Source organism: Chiloscyllium plagiosum, unplaced genomic scaffold (genome assembly GCF_037043375.1).
Source record: "Chiloscyllium plagiosum isolate Xiang-an unplaced genomic scaffold, Cpla_swu_hap1 HiC_scaffold_36, whole genome shotgun sequence".
NCBI lineage: Eukaryota > Metazoa > Chordata > Chondrichthyes > Orectolobiformes > Hemiscylliidae > Chiloscyllium > Chiloscyllium plagiosum.
In genome coordinates, this window is record NW_028270174.1 from 49337850 (window position 1) to 49351370 (window position 13521).

Below are 13521 nucleotides of genomic sequence, written 5' to 3' on the forward strand. Positions count from 1 at the left end.
TAAAGGTTAGCTGAGGGGTAATTACCTCGAATTTAAAATTCACCTCCTGGAATTTAAAATTCACCATTTAAATTGTAATGCTCACAATGAGACCTTCAACTATATTGACATGGGAATAAGATTTCTTATTGCTGGAACAAGAGCTTAATTGATTAGATTCCCTACAGTATGGAAACAGGCCCTTCGGCCCAACAAGTCCACACTGACCCTCCGTAGAGCAGCCCACCCAGACCCATTCCCCGATCCTATATTTACCCCTAAATAATACTCGTAACACTATGGGCAATTTAGCATGGCCACTTCACCTGACCTGCAGATCTTTGGATTGTGGGAGGAAACTGGAGCAACTGGACGAAACCCACGCAGACATGGGCTGAATGTGAAAACTCCACACAGATAGTTGCCTGAGGCAGAAATCGAACCAACCCGGGTCCCTGGCACTATGAGGCAGCAGTGCTAACCACTGAGCCACTGTGCTGCCCTAATATGAAACCTGTTCTTCACATAAGAGTACTTATGGTCCCCATTATCAGCTTTTCTGCTTCCCTGGCCTGCCATCATCCATCCCTCTGCCTAACCGTCTTTTTCTCCTTCTGGGCTCTGTCTGTACCCATCTTTTTAGTTTTCCTACTCTTACTCTACTTTTTCTCCACAGATGTGGCCAGACATGCTGAGTTTCTCCAGCAATTTTACTTTTTGCCTTAAATCAAATGATTAACCCTGCCCTCAACCTACATTAAAGGTCTAGCAAAACACTTTTTGTAGAAATGGAATGTCCCCATTATGAGCCAACAGCCAGCTTTTCCCTCATTAAAACCCACCACTGTGTTAGGAAAGCATTAAAAGTCCAAAATACTGAACATTGACACAATGCTATCATAGATAGATACATCCATCAAAGATCCTCTTGGAAATACGTGCTGGAGCTAAAGACGTTCCAAAGCATTTTGGTAGATAATTGAAGATAAGCTGCCGTGTCTCCCATTTTTTCCCACTGGACTGAACAATTTGACATCCAGTTCTCATAGAACCACTATAGGGAAAAGTAAAAAAAACCAACAGAATTTTCAACAACTGTTCATTCGCTTCGATTGACTATCTCCAAGAAACCAGCTAATCAAGTTGACTTTGGATTCAAGTCTTGTGCCTCAAAAATCATCTTTGACTTGGACACTATTAGTACCTATGTTTGTGGGCCCAAGTGAATGCACAGAAGCTGTTGCTTGATGTTACCTTTCTTTAAAATTATTTCCCTTGGATTTGACAGTTAATAATTTCCTCTTTTTCTTCACTTGTGAAAACCTGTTGATTGATTCACTTTTATTCACAACAAAAATAGCAAACTCTATTTTTAATTAGAGAAGGAGGATAACCGCATGCAAAACAATTAACTTTTGTTGTTACCAATTGAGAAGGCTAAACAAAGGGGATCTGGTTTTACACTACCTTACTTGATCACAGCAATCTGCCTTCTGCATGCTCTTGGGTCATGAATTTCAGATCCTAAACATACACTAATAGAGTCATAGCTGTACAGCGCGGAAACAGACTCTTTGGCCCAGCTCGTCCATGCTGACCAAGTATCCTAAACTGAACTAGTCCCATTTGCCTGTGATTAGTCCATATCTCTCTCAAACTTACCTGATGTTATAATTGTACTCGCCTCTACCACTTCCTCTGGCAGCTCGTTCCATATATGCTGTCCTCTGTGAAGAAGTTACCCCATAGGGCCCTTTTAATTCTTTCCCCTCTCGCCTTTAACCTATGTCGTTTAGTTTTGAACTACCCTACCCTGGGAAAAGAATCTGGCTATTTGCCTTATCTATGTCCCTAATGATTTTATAAGCCTTTGAGGTCACCTCTCAACCTCCTATGCTCTAGGGAAAAAAAGCCCCAGCTTATCCAGCCTCTCCTTATAACTCAAACCCTTCAATATCTGTAATATCCCATCTTACCTTCCATCTCCATTTTCTCATATCTAGTCACTGCAACAACTGTATAACTTAGCCAATCATCTCAGATGAGGTGTTGCTTGTCTATGCTGTTGGATTTTTTTTTGTTTATTTCCAGTAGTGATAACTTTAATTCTAGGCTTTTCTAATATGGCAAAAGTGAGGACTGCAGATGCTGGAGATTAGAGTCAAGAATAGAGTGGTGCTGGAAAAGCACTGCAGTTCAGGTAGCATCGGAGGAGCAGGAAAATCGACATTTCGGGCAGAAACCCTTCATCAGGAATGAGAACTGAATCAGTTTTCCTGCTCCTTGGATGCTACCTGATCTGCTGTGCATTTCCAGCATCACTCTATTCTTTTCTTCTAATATGTCCATATTATTAATCATTTTTATTTGGTTTGGCTTTTCTAATTAATTTCACCAATTTATTTATCTGTACGTTCACTCTTCTGTCTTTTCATTGATTTAAACAAATGACCTTTCTTTCCATTCAAAGATAAAATTTAAATGGTCTTTTCGTAGATGCGGATTAATTTGCCATGCATTTTCACTCAAAATGAAATATTATTTTCTTGTTGGGAAATTATAATTTTGGTTTTTAAGTAATGGAAATTGAATTTGTTTGAAAGTTTTATCCTCTTAAAAGCTAATGTTTGAGTGTGACTGAAAATATATTTTTATATTTCAGATTAATGTGTGAAACTGTCAGATATGAACGACATGAAGCAAATGAAGTTCTATACTAGTAAGTCTATCCATTTATTTTCAGACATGTTTGTAAGTGAGCAGGATTTATAACTGATGTATTTTAATTTGACAATCTTGCTTATGAAAACATTAAAAAAGCTTTATGCTATCTACTTTGTCATCAGTATAAACTTATATCTAAGAGAGTTCGGTTGGGTGCAAGAAACGCTATAAACGTCAATTATGCTGAAAGAATCTTCAAAATATAGCAGTATAGTATAAATATATGTAGTTCTCCAGACCTTATCTTTGAATAATTTTTTTCATTGATGTTTATATCTCAGATGTGACCTTCTTTTTCAATCTGTTGTAATAGTCAACTGTTTTTGATTGCCCAGTTTTAATTGCTCACTTTAAGAGATGCATCTGTTTATTTTGTGTGGGGCATCTGAGAGGATTACAGGTACTTGACGTTTGTGGAGGATTGGAGTGTGTGAAGAACATGCAGCTTCTAGGGATTTTGCAATGGCAGCAATAGTGCTGTGCGGTTTGGTTGGAAAACAAACCCTAGCAAAGTTATCGTGGCTGGAGGGAATATTTCCATGAAGAATGAAATTGATGGGCGAGTTGGGAATAGCAAGAATGCAAAGCAAATGGCATGGAAGAGATGTGGGTTGGGTAGGGTTGCTGAATTAGATATATGACAAAATAGTATGAATATACGTTGGGTGCGTTTCCACATAACTGATTTCCCTCAATCCTGGTCTCTTGTTTGTAAGTCTCCTCTAAGCCCTCTCCAAGCCCATTAAATTCAAAAATTTCAAAACTTCTGTGCTCAGATATGGCATAGTTAAGGTCTCATTCGTGATAATAATCACTTTCTTGCTTTTGTACTCTGTGCCTTGGATTATAAATCCAAGCATCTTGTATGCTACTTTTTAAGCAGGTTTACCATCGTGTCCTGCCACCTTTTAAATTTGTTTATTTGTTGAAAAAGATATCCTCGCCCATTCTTTATTTGTTGAATGTACTGGTGTATTGATATTGCATTAACTGAGAAGATCACTTGATAGACTGTTTTCTAAATGGTAATTTGAATGCCAAAAGAGTGTCTTTCCTCTTTAAGAAAATAGTCAATGTGGGGAATTCTCAGGATGTCAGGCTGTGACTGGTGGGATATCACAATGATCAGTGTTTGGGACCACAGCTGTTCACAATCTGTATTAATGATTTGGATGTGAGGACCATTTGTACTATTTCCAAGTTTGCAGATGGTACAAAACCTGGTTCAAATGACAGTCATGAAAGAGAAAAATGCAAAAAAGCTTCAAGAGATTGACTGAGAGGGCAAAAATTGAATATAATGTAGGTAAATGTGAGGCTATCAATTTTTATAGGAAGGAGAAGATGCAGCATATTTCATTAGTGAAAGATTGGAAAGTGTTGATGTCCAAAGGGACCACAGTTTGTTATCATTGTTCAAAAATTGCTAAAAGTTAGAATTAAAAGTTTGTGAGAAGATTTGTAGCTCGGGTGCTCGTTGTTGTGGTTCTGTTTGCCGAGCTGGGAATTTGTGTTGCAGACGTTTCGTCCCGTGTCTAGGTGGCATCTTCAGTGCTTGGGAGCCTCCTGTGAAGCGCTTCTGTGATGCTGGAGGAAACATCACAGAAGCGCTTCACAGGAGGCTCCCAAGCACTGAGGATGTCACCTAGACAGGGGACGAAACGTCTGCAACACAAATTCCCAGCTCGGCGAACAGAACCACAACAAAAGTTAGAATGCATGATTTGAGAGTAGGAATAAATAAGCCTTGATTTGATTTTAGACAACATTGTTAAGACTGCACCTGGTATCTTAGTGTGCAGTTGTTATCCCATTACCTAAGGAAAGATATAATTGCCAGAGAGGGACCACAGCTGAGTTTTGGTGGATGGATTCCTGAGCGGTGGAATTATCCTATGAGGAAAGATTGAAGCTACTGGGCCTATGTTCTCTGGGATTGAAAAGAATGAGAGGTGATCTTGTAGAAATTTTAAAAATTCTTCAGTTGATGCAGAAAGGTATTGGGGTGGCATGGGGGCTTAGCAATTAGCACTGCTGCCTCACAGGGACCTGGGGTTGGTTTCAGCCTTGGTTGACTGTGTGGAGTTTCCACATTCTCTCCACATCTGCATGGGTTACCTCCGGGTGCTTCAGAGTCCTCCCACGTCTAGAGATGTGCAGGTTAGATGGATTAGTGATGCTAAATTGTCCTGTAGTGTCCATAAATATGTAAGTTCAGTGAATCAGCCATGATAAATGTGGGGTTGCAAGGATATATTGGGTAGCTGCATTTGGGTGGGATGCTCTTCAAAGAGCAACTGAAGTGAGGAGGAATGTCTTCACTGAGAGGGAGGTGAATCTTTGGAATTCTCTCTCCTAGAGGCTGTGGAAACATGTTAAAACATGGATTGATGTATTTCTAATTAATAATGACATCAGGGATATATGGATAGCATGGGAAAATGGCTTTCAGATGGATGATCAGCCATGATAGAGAATTGTGGAGCAGGCTTGCAGGTCTGAATGTCCTACTCCTATATTGCAAAGAAAATTTAGTTGTACAGAACTTGAGTGTTGCTGAAAGAAGACATATTTTATAGAGTCATAGAGATGTACAGCATGGAAACAGACCCTTTGGTCCAACTCGTCCATTCTGACCAGCTATTGGAATTAATCTAGTCCCATTTATCAATACTTGGCTCATATCCATCTAAACCCTTCCTATTTATATACCCATCCAGATGCTTTTTAAACATTGTAATTGTATGAGCCTCCTGTTGCAGTTCTTTTGTCTTGCACTCATCAGGACAATCGTAATTAAATATCAATATAAACGGAAAAATCATTTATCTCTTGAGAGTGCTGATTGGTGGGGGAAGGTTCAGGTGAGAGTAGCGGGTGGGGTTGAGGGGAGGTGGGGGTGAGAACCTGATTGTGGAGACCAGAGAAAAGGAAGCAAAAATGGGAATGAAAAGTAGAAAGCAGTAATGGAAGGCAGAGTAGGACCTCATCTGATATGGCTGTAGCATATTCAAAGACGTCTTTTTGACCTTTTTAAACACCAGTCTAAATATACTCTATCTGAATGCCTGCAATGGTTGACTTTGTAATAAGGTATCCAAATTAACAGCACAAATTGTTGAAAACGGGGACAAAATTTGGCTGCAATAGATTAAGTAACTTCATTAAAAGGCATTATAGTGGACAGTTAATATTTAAGCAACAAATGTGAGCATTGCAATCATTAAAAATGAACACAACAAAAAAAGTAGTCTAACTATATGGTTAATAACAGAAATTAAGAATAGTTTTAAATCCAAAGAAGAGTCATATAAAGTTGCTCAAAGAAGTAGCAAGCCTGGGATCAATGTAGAACTTAGCAAAGGAGAACCAAGAGATTGATTTAAGAGGGGAAAAGTAGAGTATGAGAGTAAACTTACCAGGGTCATAAAAGTGGACTGAATTAACTTCTATTGTGTGCAAAAGTAAAAAAGATGAGTGAAGACAAATGAAGGCCCCTTACAGTCTGGAACAAGAAAATTGCGAATGAAGAACAGTAAACTATACTCTAGGTTTGCCTTCAAAGAAAAAATTGGGAATAATTTCCTAGAAATTCTCTCTTGAGAAGAAGGAGTCAATTAGATTAATATTAGTGCTAGAATAAATAATGGCATTGAAAACTAATAAATCCTTAGAACTTGGTAATATACATTCTAGGGTACTGAAGGAGGTGGCCATAGTTGTCATCTTCCAAAATTCTGTAGATTCTAGAACTGGAGAGTCGTAAATGTAACCCATTTTTTTCCAAAGTGGAGGCAGGGAAAAATGGGGAATGAACAAAGCAATTAACCTAACATTAGTTTTAGGGTAAATGGTGGAGTCTTTTATAAAGAATGGAATAACAGGATGCTTAGAAAATATCAGTGGCATTGTACAATGTCAATATGGATTTATGAAAGGGAAATCATATTGAAAAACCTTCTGAAGATTTTTGAGGCTGCATCTAGTAGAGTAAATGAGGGAGAACTAGACATGTGGTTAATTCCTGATGAAGGGCTCCGGCCCAAACCGTCGATTCTCCTGCTCCTCGGATGCTGACTGACCTGCTGTGCTTTTCCAGCAACACACTCTTGACATGTGGTTTATTTCGATTGTCAGAAAGTTTTGATAAGCTCCCACTTAAGGACTTAAAGTGCACAATCAAAAATGTGGGATTGGTGGTAGTCTGCTGGCATGGATTGAGATTTAGAGAGCAGTTAGGGAACCGTGTAAGAATAAAAGGGTCGTTTTTGGGATGAAAGTGACAAATGGGATATTGTTTGCGTGTCCTGAATTCACAACATAGAGTCATAGAGTTGTACAGCACGGAAACAGACCCTTTGGTTCAACTCGTCCATGCCAACCAGATATCCAAAATTAATCTAGTCCCATTTGCCAGCACTTGGTCCATATCCCTCTAAATTTTTCCTATTCATGTACACTTCCAGATGCCTTTTAAATGTTGTAATTGTACCAGCATCCACCATTTCCTGTGGCAGCTCATTCCATACATGTGGAAACGTTGTCCCATAGGTCCCCTCTAAATCTTGCCCCTCTCACCCTAAACCTATGCCATCTAGTGCTTGACTGCCCACTCCAGGGAAAAGACCTTGTCTATTTACTCTATCCATGCCCCCTCATGATTTTATAAACCTCTATAAAGTCACCTCTGAGCTTTGAATGCTGCAGGGAAAACAGCTCCAGTCTATTCAACCTTGCCCTATTGCTCAAATCCTCCAATCCTGGCAACATTCTTGTCAATCTGTTCTGAACCCTTTCAAATTTCACAATATCCTTACTATAGGAGGGAGACCAGAATTGCACAGTATTCCAAAAGTGGCCTAACTAATGTCCTGTACAGCTGCAACATGACTTCAACTCCTATAGAAAATGCTTTGACCAATAAAGGAAAGCATACCTAACAGCTTCTTCACTATCATGTCTAGATGGCATAGGTTTAGGGTGAGAGGGGCAAGATTTAGTGGGGACCTATGGGACAACTTTTCCACATGTATGGAATGAGCTGCCACAGGAAATGGTGGATGCTGGTACAATTACAACATTTAAAAGGCATCTGGAAGTGTACATGAATAGGAAAAGTTTAGAGGGATATAGACCAAGTGCTGGCAAATGGGACTAGATTAATTTTGGATATCTGGTTGGCATGGACGAGCTGAACCAAAGGGTCTGTACAACTCTATGACTCTATGTTGTGAATTCAGGACACGCAAACAATATCCCATTTGTCACTTTCATCCCAAAAAAGACCCTTTTATTCTTACACTGTTCCCTAACTGCTCTCTAAATCTCAATCCATGCCCTCATCAATCCTTTTTGTTACTTCTTCAAAAAACTCAATCAAGTTAGTGAGACATGATTTCCCACGTAGAAAGCCATGTTTGCTATCCCTAATCAGTCCTTGCCTATCCAAATACATGTAAATCCTGTCCTTCAGGATTCCCTCCAACAACTTGCCCACCACTGATGGTCCGGCTCACTAGTCCCTGGTGCTTTAAAGGAATTATGAGCCTACACTCCAAGGTCTCTTTGTTCAGCAACACCCTCCAGGACCTAACAATTATGTGTGTAAGTCCTGCCCTGGTTTGCCTTTTCAAAATGCAGCACCTCACATTTATTTCAATTAAACTCCATATGCCACTCCTCAGCCGTTTGGTCAATCTGATCAAGATCCCGTTGTACTCTGAGGTAACCTTCCTTGCTGTCCACTGCACCATCAATTTTGGTGTCATCTGCAAACTTACTAACTATACCTCCTATGTTCACAACCAAATCATTTATATGAATGATGAAAAGCAGTGGACCCAGAACCGATCATTGTGGCACACAACTGGTCACAGGCCTCCAGTCTGAAAAGCAACCTTCCACCACCACCTTCTGTTTTGTACCTTTGAGCCAGTTCTGTATCCAAATGACTAGTTCTCCCTGTATTCCATCTGATCTAACCTTGCTAACAAGTTCAGCATGAGGTATCTTGATGAATGCCTTACTGAAGTCCATATAGATCACGTCCATTGCTCTGCCCTCATCAATCCTTTTTGTTACTTCTTCAAAAAACTCAATCAAGTTAGTGAGACATGATTTCCCACGTAGAAAGCCATGTTTGCTATCCCTAATCAGTCCTTGCCTATCCAAATACATGTAAATCCTGTCCTTCAGGATTCCCTCCAACAACTTGCCCACCACTGATGTCCAGCTCACTAGTCCCTGGTGCTTCCTTACCACCTTTCCTAAATAATGGCACTATGTTAGCCAACCTCCAGTCTTCCGGCACCTCACTTGTGGTTATCGATGATCCAAATATCTAAGCAAGGGGCCCAGCAATCACTTCCCTAGCTTCCCACAGAGTTCTGGGGTACGCCTGATCAGGTCCTGGGGATTTATCAACCTTTATGCATTTTAAGACATCCAGCACCACCACCTCTATAATATGGACATTTTTCAAGATGTCACCATCTATTTCCTCTCACTCTATCTTCCATGTCCTTCTCCACAATAAACACTGATGCAAAATATTTGTTTAGTATCCCTCCCCCATCTCCTGAGGTTCCACATATTGGCTGTCTTGCTGATCTTTGAGGGGTCCTACTCTCTCTCCAGCTACCCTTTTGTCCTTAATGTATTTATGAAATCTCTTTGGGTTCTCCTTAACCCTATTTGCCAAAACTATCTCATGCCCCCTTTTTTGCCTCCTGATTTCCCTCTTAAGTATGCTCCTACTGCTTTTCTACTCTTCTAAGGGTACACTCGATCTCTGCTGTCTATACCTGACATTTGCTTCCTTTTTCTTGACCAAAACCTCAATTTCTTTAGTCATCCAGCTACACAGCCTTGCCCTTCACCCTAACAGGAACATACACTGTCTCTGGACTTTGATTATTTCATTTTTGAAATTTTGAAACTGTGAACATCCGCACCCAATCAAATTTTCAAACTTCTTGTCTAATACCTCAAAATTGGCCATTCTCCAATTTAGAACTTTTACTTTTAGATCCAGTCTATCGTTTTTCCATCAATGTTTTAAAACTAATAGAATTATAGTTGCTGCGCACAAAGTTCCTCCCCGCTGACACCTCTCAGTCACTTATTTCCTAAGGTTGGGTCAATTTTGCACCTTTTGTAGTATGCACATCTACATACTGAGTCAGAAAGTTTTCTTGTACACACTTAACAAATTCCTCCTCATTTAACCCCTTAACCTTTGGTAGTCCCAGTCTATGTTTGGAAAGCTAAAATCCCCTAACTGTTTATTCTTGCAGATAACTGACATCTCTCTACAAATTGTTTCTTGACTTCCTGCAGACTATTTGGGGGCCTGTAGTACAATGCCAATAAGGTAGCCATACCTTTCTTATTTCTCAGTTCCACTCAAATAATTTCCCTGTATGTATTCTCAGGAGTATCCTTCCTAAGCATTGCCGTAATGTTATCCCTTATCAAAAATGACACTCCCTGTCCTCTCTTACCCCTCTTTCTATCCTTCCTATAGCATTAAACTGCCAGTTCTGTCCATCCCTGAGCCACATCTCTGTAATTGCTATGATATCCCAGCCCCATGTTCCTAACCATGCCCTGCGTTCATCTGCCTTCCCAGTTAGGCCTCTTTCATTGAAATAAGTGCAGTTTAATTTACCTTTTTTCTCTGCTGTGTTCCTGCCTGCCCTGACTTTGTTTCAGTTGCTCCTTTTCGCCACTGTACCAGTATCAGACTGATCTCTTTCCTCATAGTCTTCTGGGTCCCACCCCTCTACCTTACTAGTTCAAATTCTCCCAAGCTGCTCCAGCAAATCGCCCTGCTGGTACATTAGTCCCCTTCAAATTCAGCTGCAATCTGTCCTTCTCGTACAGGTCACTTCTAACCCTGAAGAGATTTTAATAATCCAAAAATATGAAACTTCCCCCCCGTCCCCGTCCCCCGTCCTCGTCCCTGTTCCAGCTCCTCAACCATGCATTCATCTGCTCTATCCTCCTCTTCCTCCCCTCACTGGCTCGTAGCAGTGGCAGTAATCCAGATATTGCTACCCTTGAGGACCTTTTTAAATTTCTGCCTAACTTCCTATATTCTCCCTTCAGAATCTCATCCTTTTTCCTTCCTATGTGTACAATGATCTCCTTTGAGAATATTCTGCACTCTGTCCACGATATCCTTGATACTGGCAACTTGGAGGCAGGACATCATTTTAATTTCTCACTTTTGGTTGCAGAAACGTCTGTCTGTGCCTCTGAGTAGGGAGTCCCCTACCACAGTTTATTGCTTGGAACCTTGTTACATTAGAGCATGTCTCGGTACCTGAAACTTGGCTGTTCGTACTACATTCCTCTGAGAGTCCTTCACCTCCTACGTTTTCCAGAAGAGCATATTTGTTTGAGATGGGGATAGCCACAGGAGACTCTTGTACTACTGGCCTCCCTCTCCTACTTTTCCTGGCAGTATCTGTGGTTTTTCTCCCTTCCTATAGCTGCCATCCATCACACCCCCTAGCAGTTGTAAATTCCTCATTGCCTCTAACTGCTGTTCCAGCTGATCCATGTGATCTGATCAGATTTGCAACCCAAACACTTACTGCAGACATAATCATCATTAACATGGAAATTCTCCCTAATCTTCCTCATCCGTTAGGAAGAACATGTCAATCTATTAGAGGCTATCTTCACTCCTTAATGATCTACAGACGATAGAACATAGATCAGTGATTTGGATGAGGAAATCAGTCGTAATACTTCCAAATTTGCTGATGTCACAAAAATAGTGGGTTTGTGAATGGTGAAGATATTAATAGGCTTCAAGGTGAGATAGATGATACAAATTGAGGATCACAGTCACAGAGTATATAGTAGGCCATTTTGGACTGAGAGGAGAGGTTTTTTTACTTGCAGTTTGTGGTTCACAATTCCACAGATTTATCAGAGTGCTGTGGAGGCCAAATCCTAAAACTTATCTCCGAAAGAAACAGATTCATCTTGATGTGAGGTGTTGAAGAATATGGGCAGAGAGTGGTTCATGGTTGGGCTGAATGGCCTACTTCTGATTTGCAATGGTTGGAAAGTGGACTCTTGTAGAAGCATTACATTGGGAAAATGCACTAGTTAGATGATGCAAGACAATGAAGTGTCAAACTTTGTTTAAATTTTGATCCTAGCAGATTGACTGTTCAAGTTATTGCCAAGAGAAATTCTCCAGAAAATGGCCGTCATCTATTTACTTCAGTTGCAACAATCACAGAATGTATGCACTTAATTGTCAGAGCATTTGAGATCTGCAGCTCAGAATAACACACTGGTCCATGCCAGTCAAAAACTGCCACCTATCTAATCACATTTTCCAGCACTTGGCCCGTAACCTCGTTTGCAACGTAAGCGCAAACTAAATACTACTAAAATATTATGAATGTTTTTGTCTCCACCACCTTTACAGGCAGAGAGTTCCAGCTTCCCACCAGTCTCTGGGTGAAAAGTCTTGCGTCATATCTCCTCGAAACCTTCTGTCCCTTGCCTTAAGTCTGTTCACCCTTGTCAATGATCCCTCTATCGGGGGATGTTTCTACCCGTGTACCCTATTGATCCCCTTGTAGTTTTATGCATCTCAATCATGTCCCCTCTCAATCTCCATTGACGTAAGGAGAACAACCCCAGTCTGTTCAAACCTCCTTCATATCTGAAACTCTCCAGCCGAGGCAATATCCTGATAAATTTTCAGTGCTATCAAATCCCTCCTATGATGTGGATTCCAAAACTGCACCCAATACTCTAGCTGTGGCCTAAAATATTTTATACAGTTCCACCAGAACCTCCCTGCTCATAAACTCTATGCCTTGACTAATAAAGGCAAGTGTATCATATGTCTTTTTAACGACTTTATCCACCAGTCCTGATACCTTTTAGGCACCGGAATATATGCATAGCAAGGTCCCTAAAATCGCTGGTTCTTCCCAAGGTCCTATCATTCATCATGCCTTGTTTGTCCTCCCCTCTGATTTATCTAGATTCATTTCCATTTGCCACTGATCAGGCCATCTGACCAGCCTGTCTTTATCCTCTTGTAGTCTTAAGACCTCCTCACTATTTACCACCCCGCCAATTTTTGTATTGTCTACGAACTTACTGATCAATCCTCCTACATTCAAATTTTAAATCATTTATATAAGCTACAAACAGTAAGGGCCTGATGCTCACCTGTGGGATCTCTCAGGATATAGAACATAGAAAAATATAGCGCAGTACAGGCCCTTTGGCCCTCGATGTTGCACCGATCCAAGCCCACCTAACCTACACTAGCCCACTATCTTCCATATGTCTATCCAATGCCTGTTTAAATGCCCATAAAGAGGGAGAGTCCACCACTGCTACTGGCAGGGCATTCCATGAACTCATGACTCGCCGAGTAAAGAATCTACCCCTAACATCTGTCCTATACCTACCACCCCTTAATTTAAAGCTATGCCCCCTTGTAATAGCTGACTCCAGTGGACTTCCAGTTGGAAGAATATCCCTCAATCATCACCTTATCCTAATTCTGTATCCAAGTTTCCAAATTTTCTTGGATCTCGTGGACTCTTAACTTTGTTATTAGTTTTCCATGCGAGACATTACTTAGCTTTTGGTAAACTACATCAAAAGCATCCTTATCCACCCATCTGGTCTCCTGCTTGAAAAATACAAGCACGTTTGGATAGACATGACCCTTAACGAAACCATGTTGACTGTTCTTGATTAATCTCTGCCTCGTATTCATTGTGGCTGGTGACTTCAAACAAGCTAAACTCGAGAGTGCTGCCAAAGTGC

At 40.6% G+C, this 13521-nt stretch overlaps 1 protein-coding gene across 9 annotated transcripts in view; it reads left to right on the forward strand.

Moving 5' to 3' along the window:
* The window catches only part of rapgef2b (Rap guanine nucleotide exchange factor 2b), a 400973-nt gene that overhangs the window by 96307 nt on the left and 291145 nt on the right, over positions 1 to 13521 (forward strand). For all 9 annotated transcript variants that reach the window (XM_087980151.1, XM_087980144.1, XM_043674010.2 and 6 more), the window contains one exon: positions 2642 to 2698. In XM_087980151.1, the coding sequence (XP_087836277.1) occupies positions 2642 to 2698 (57 nt within the window). The remainder of the gene's footprint in view (positions 1 to 2641; positions 2699 to 13521) is intronic.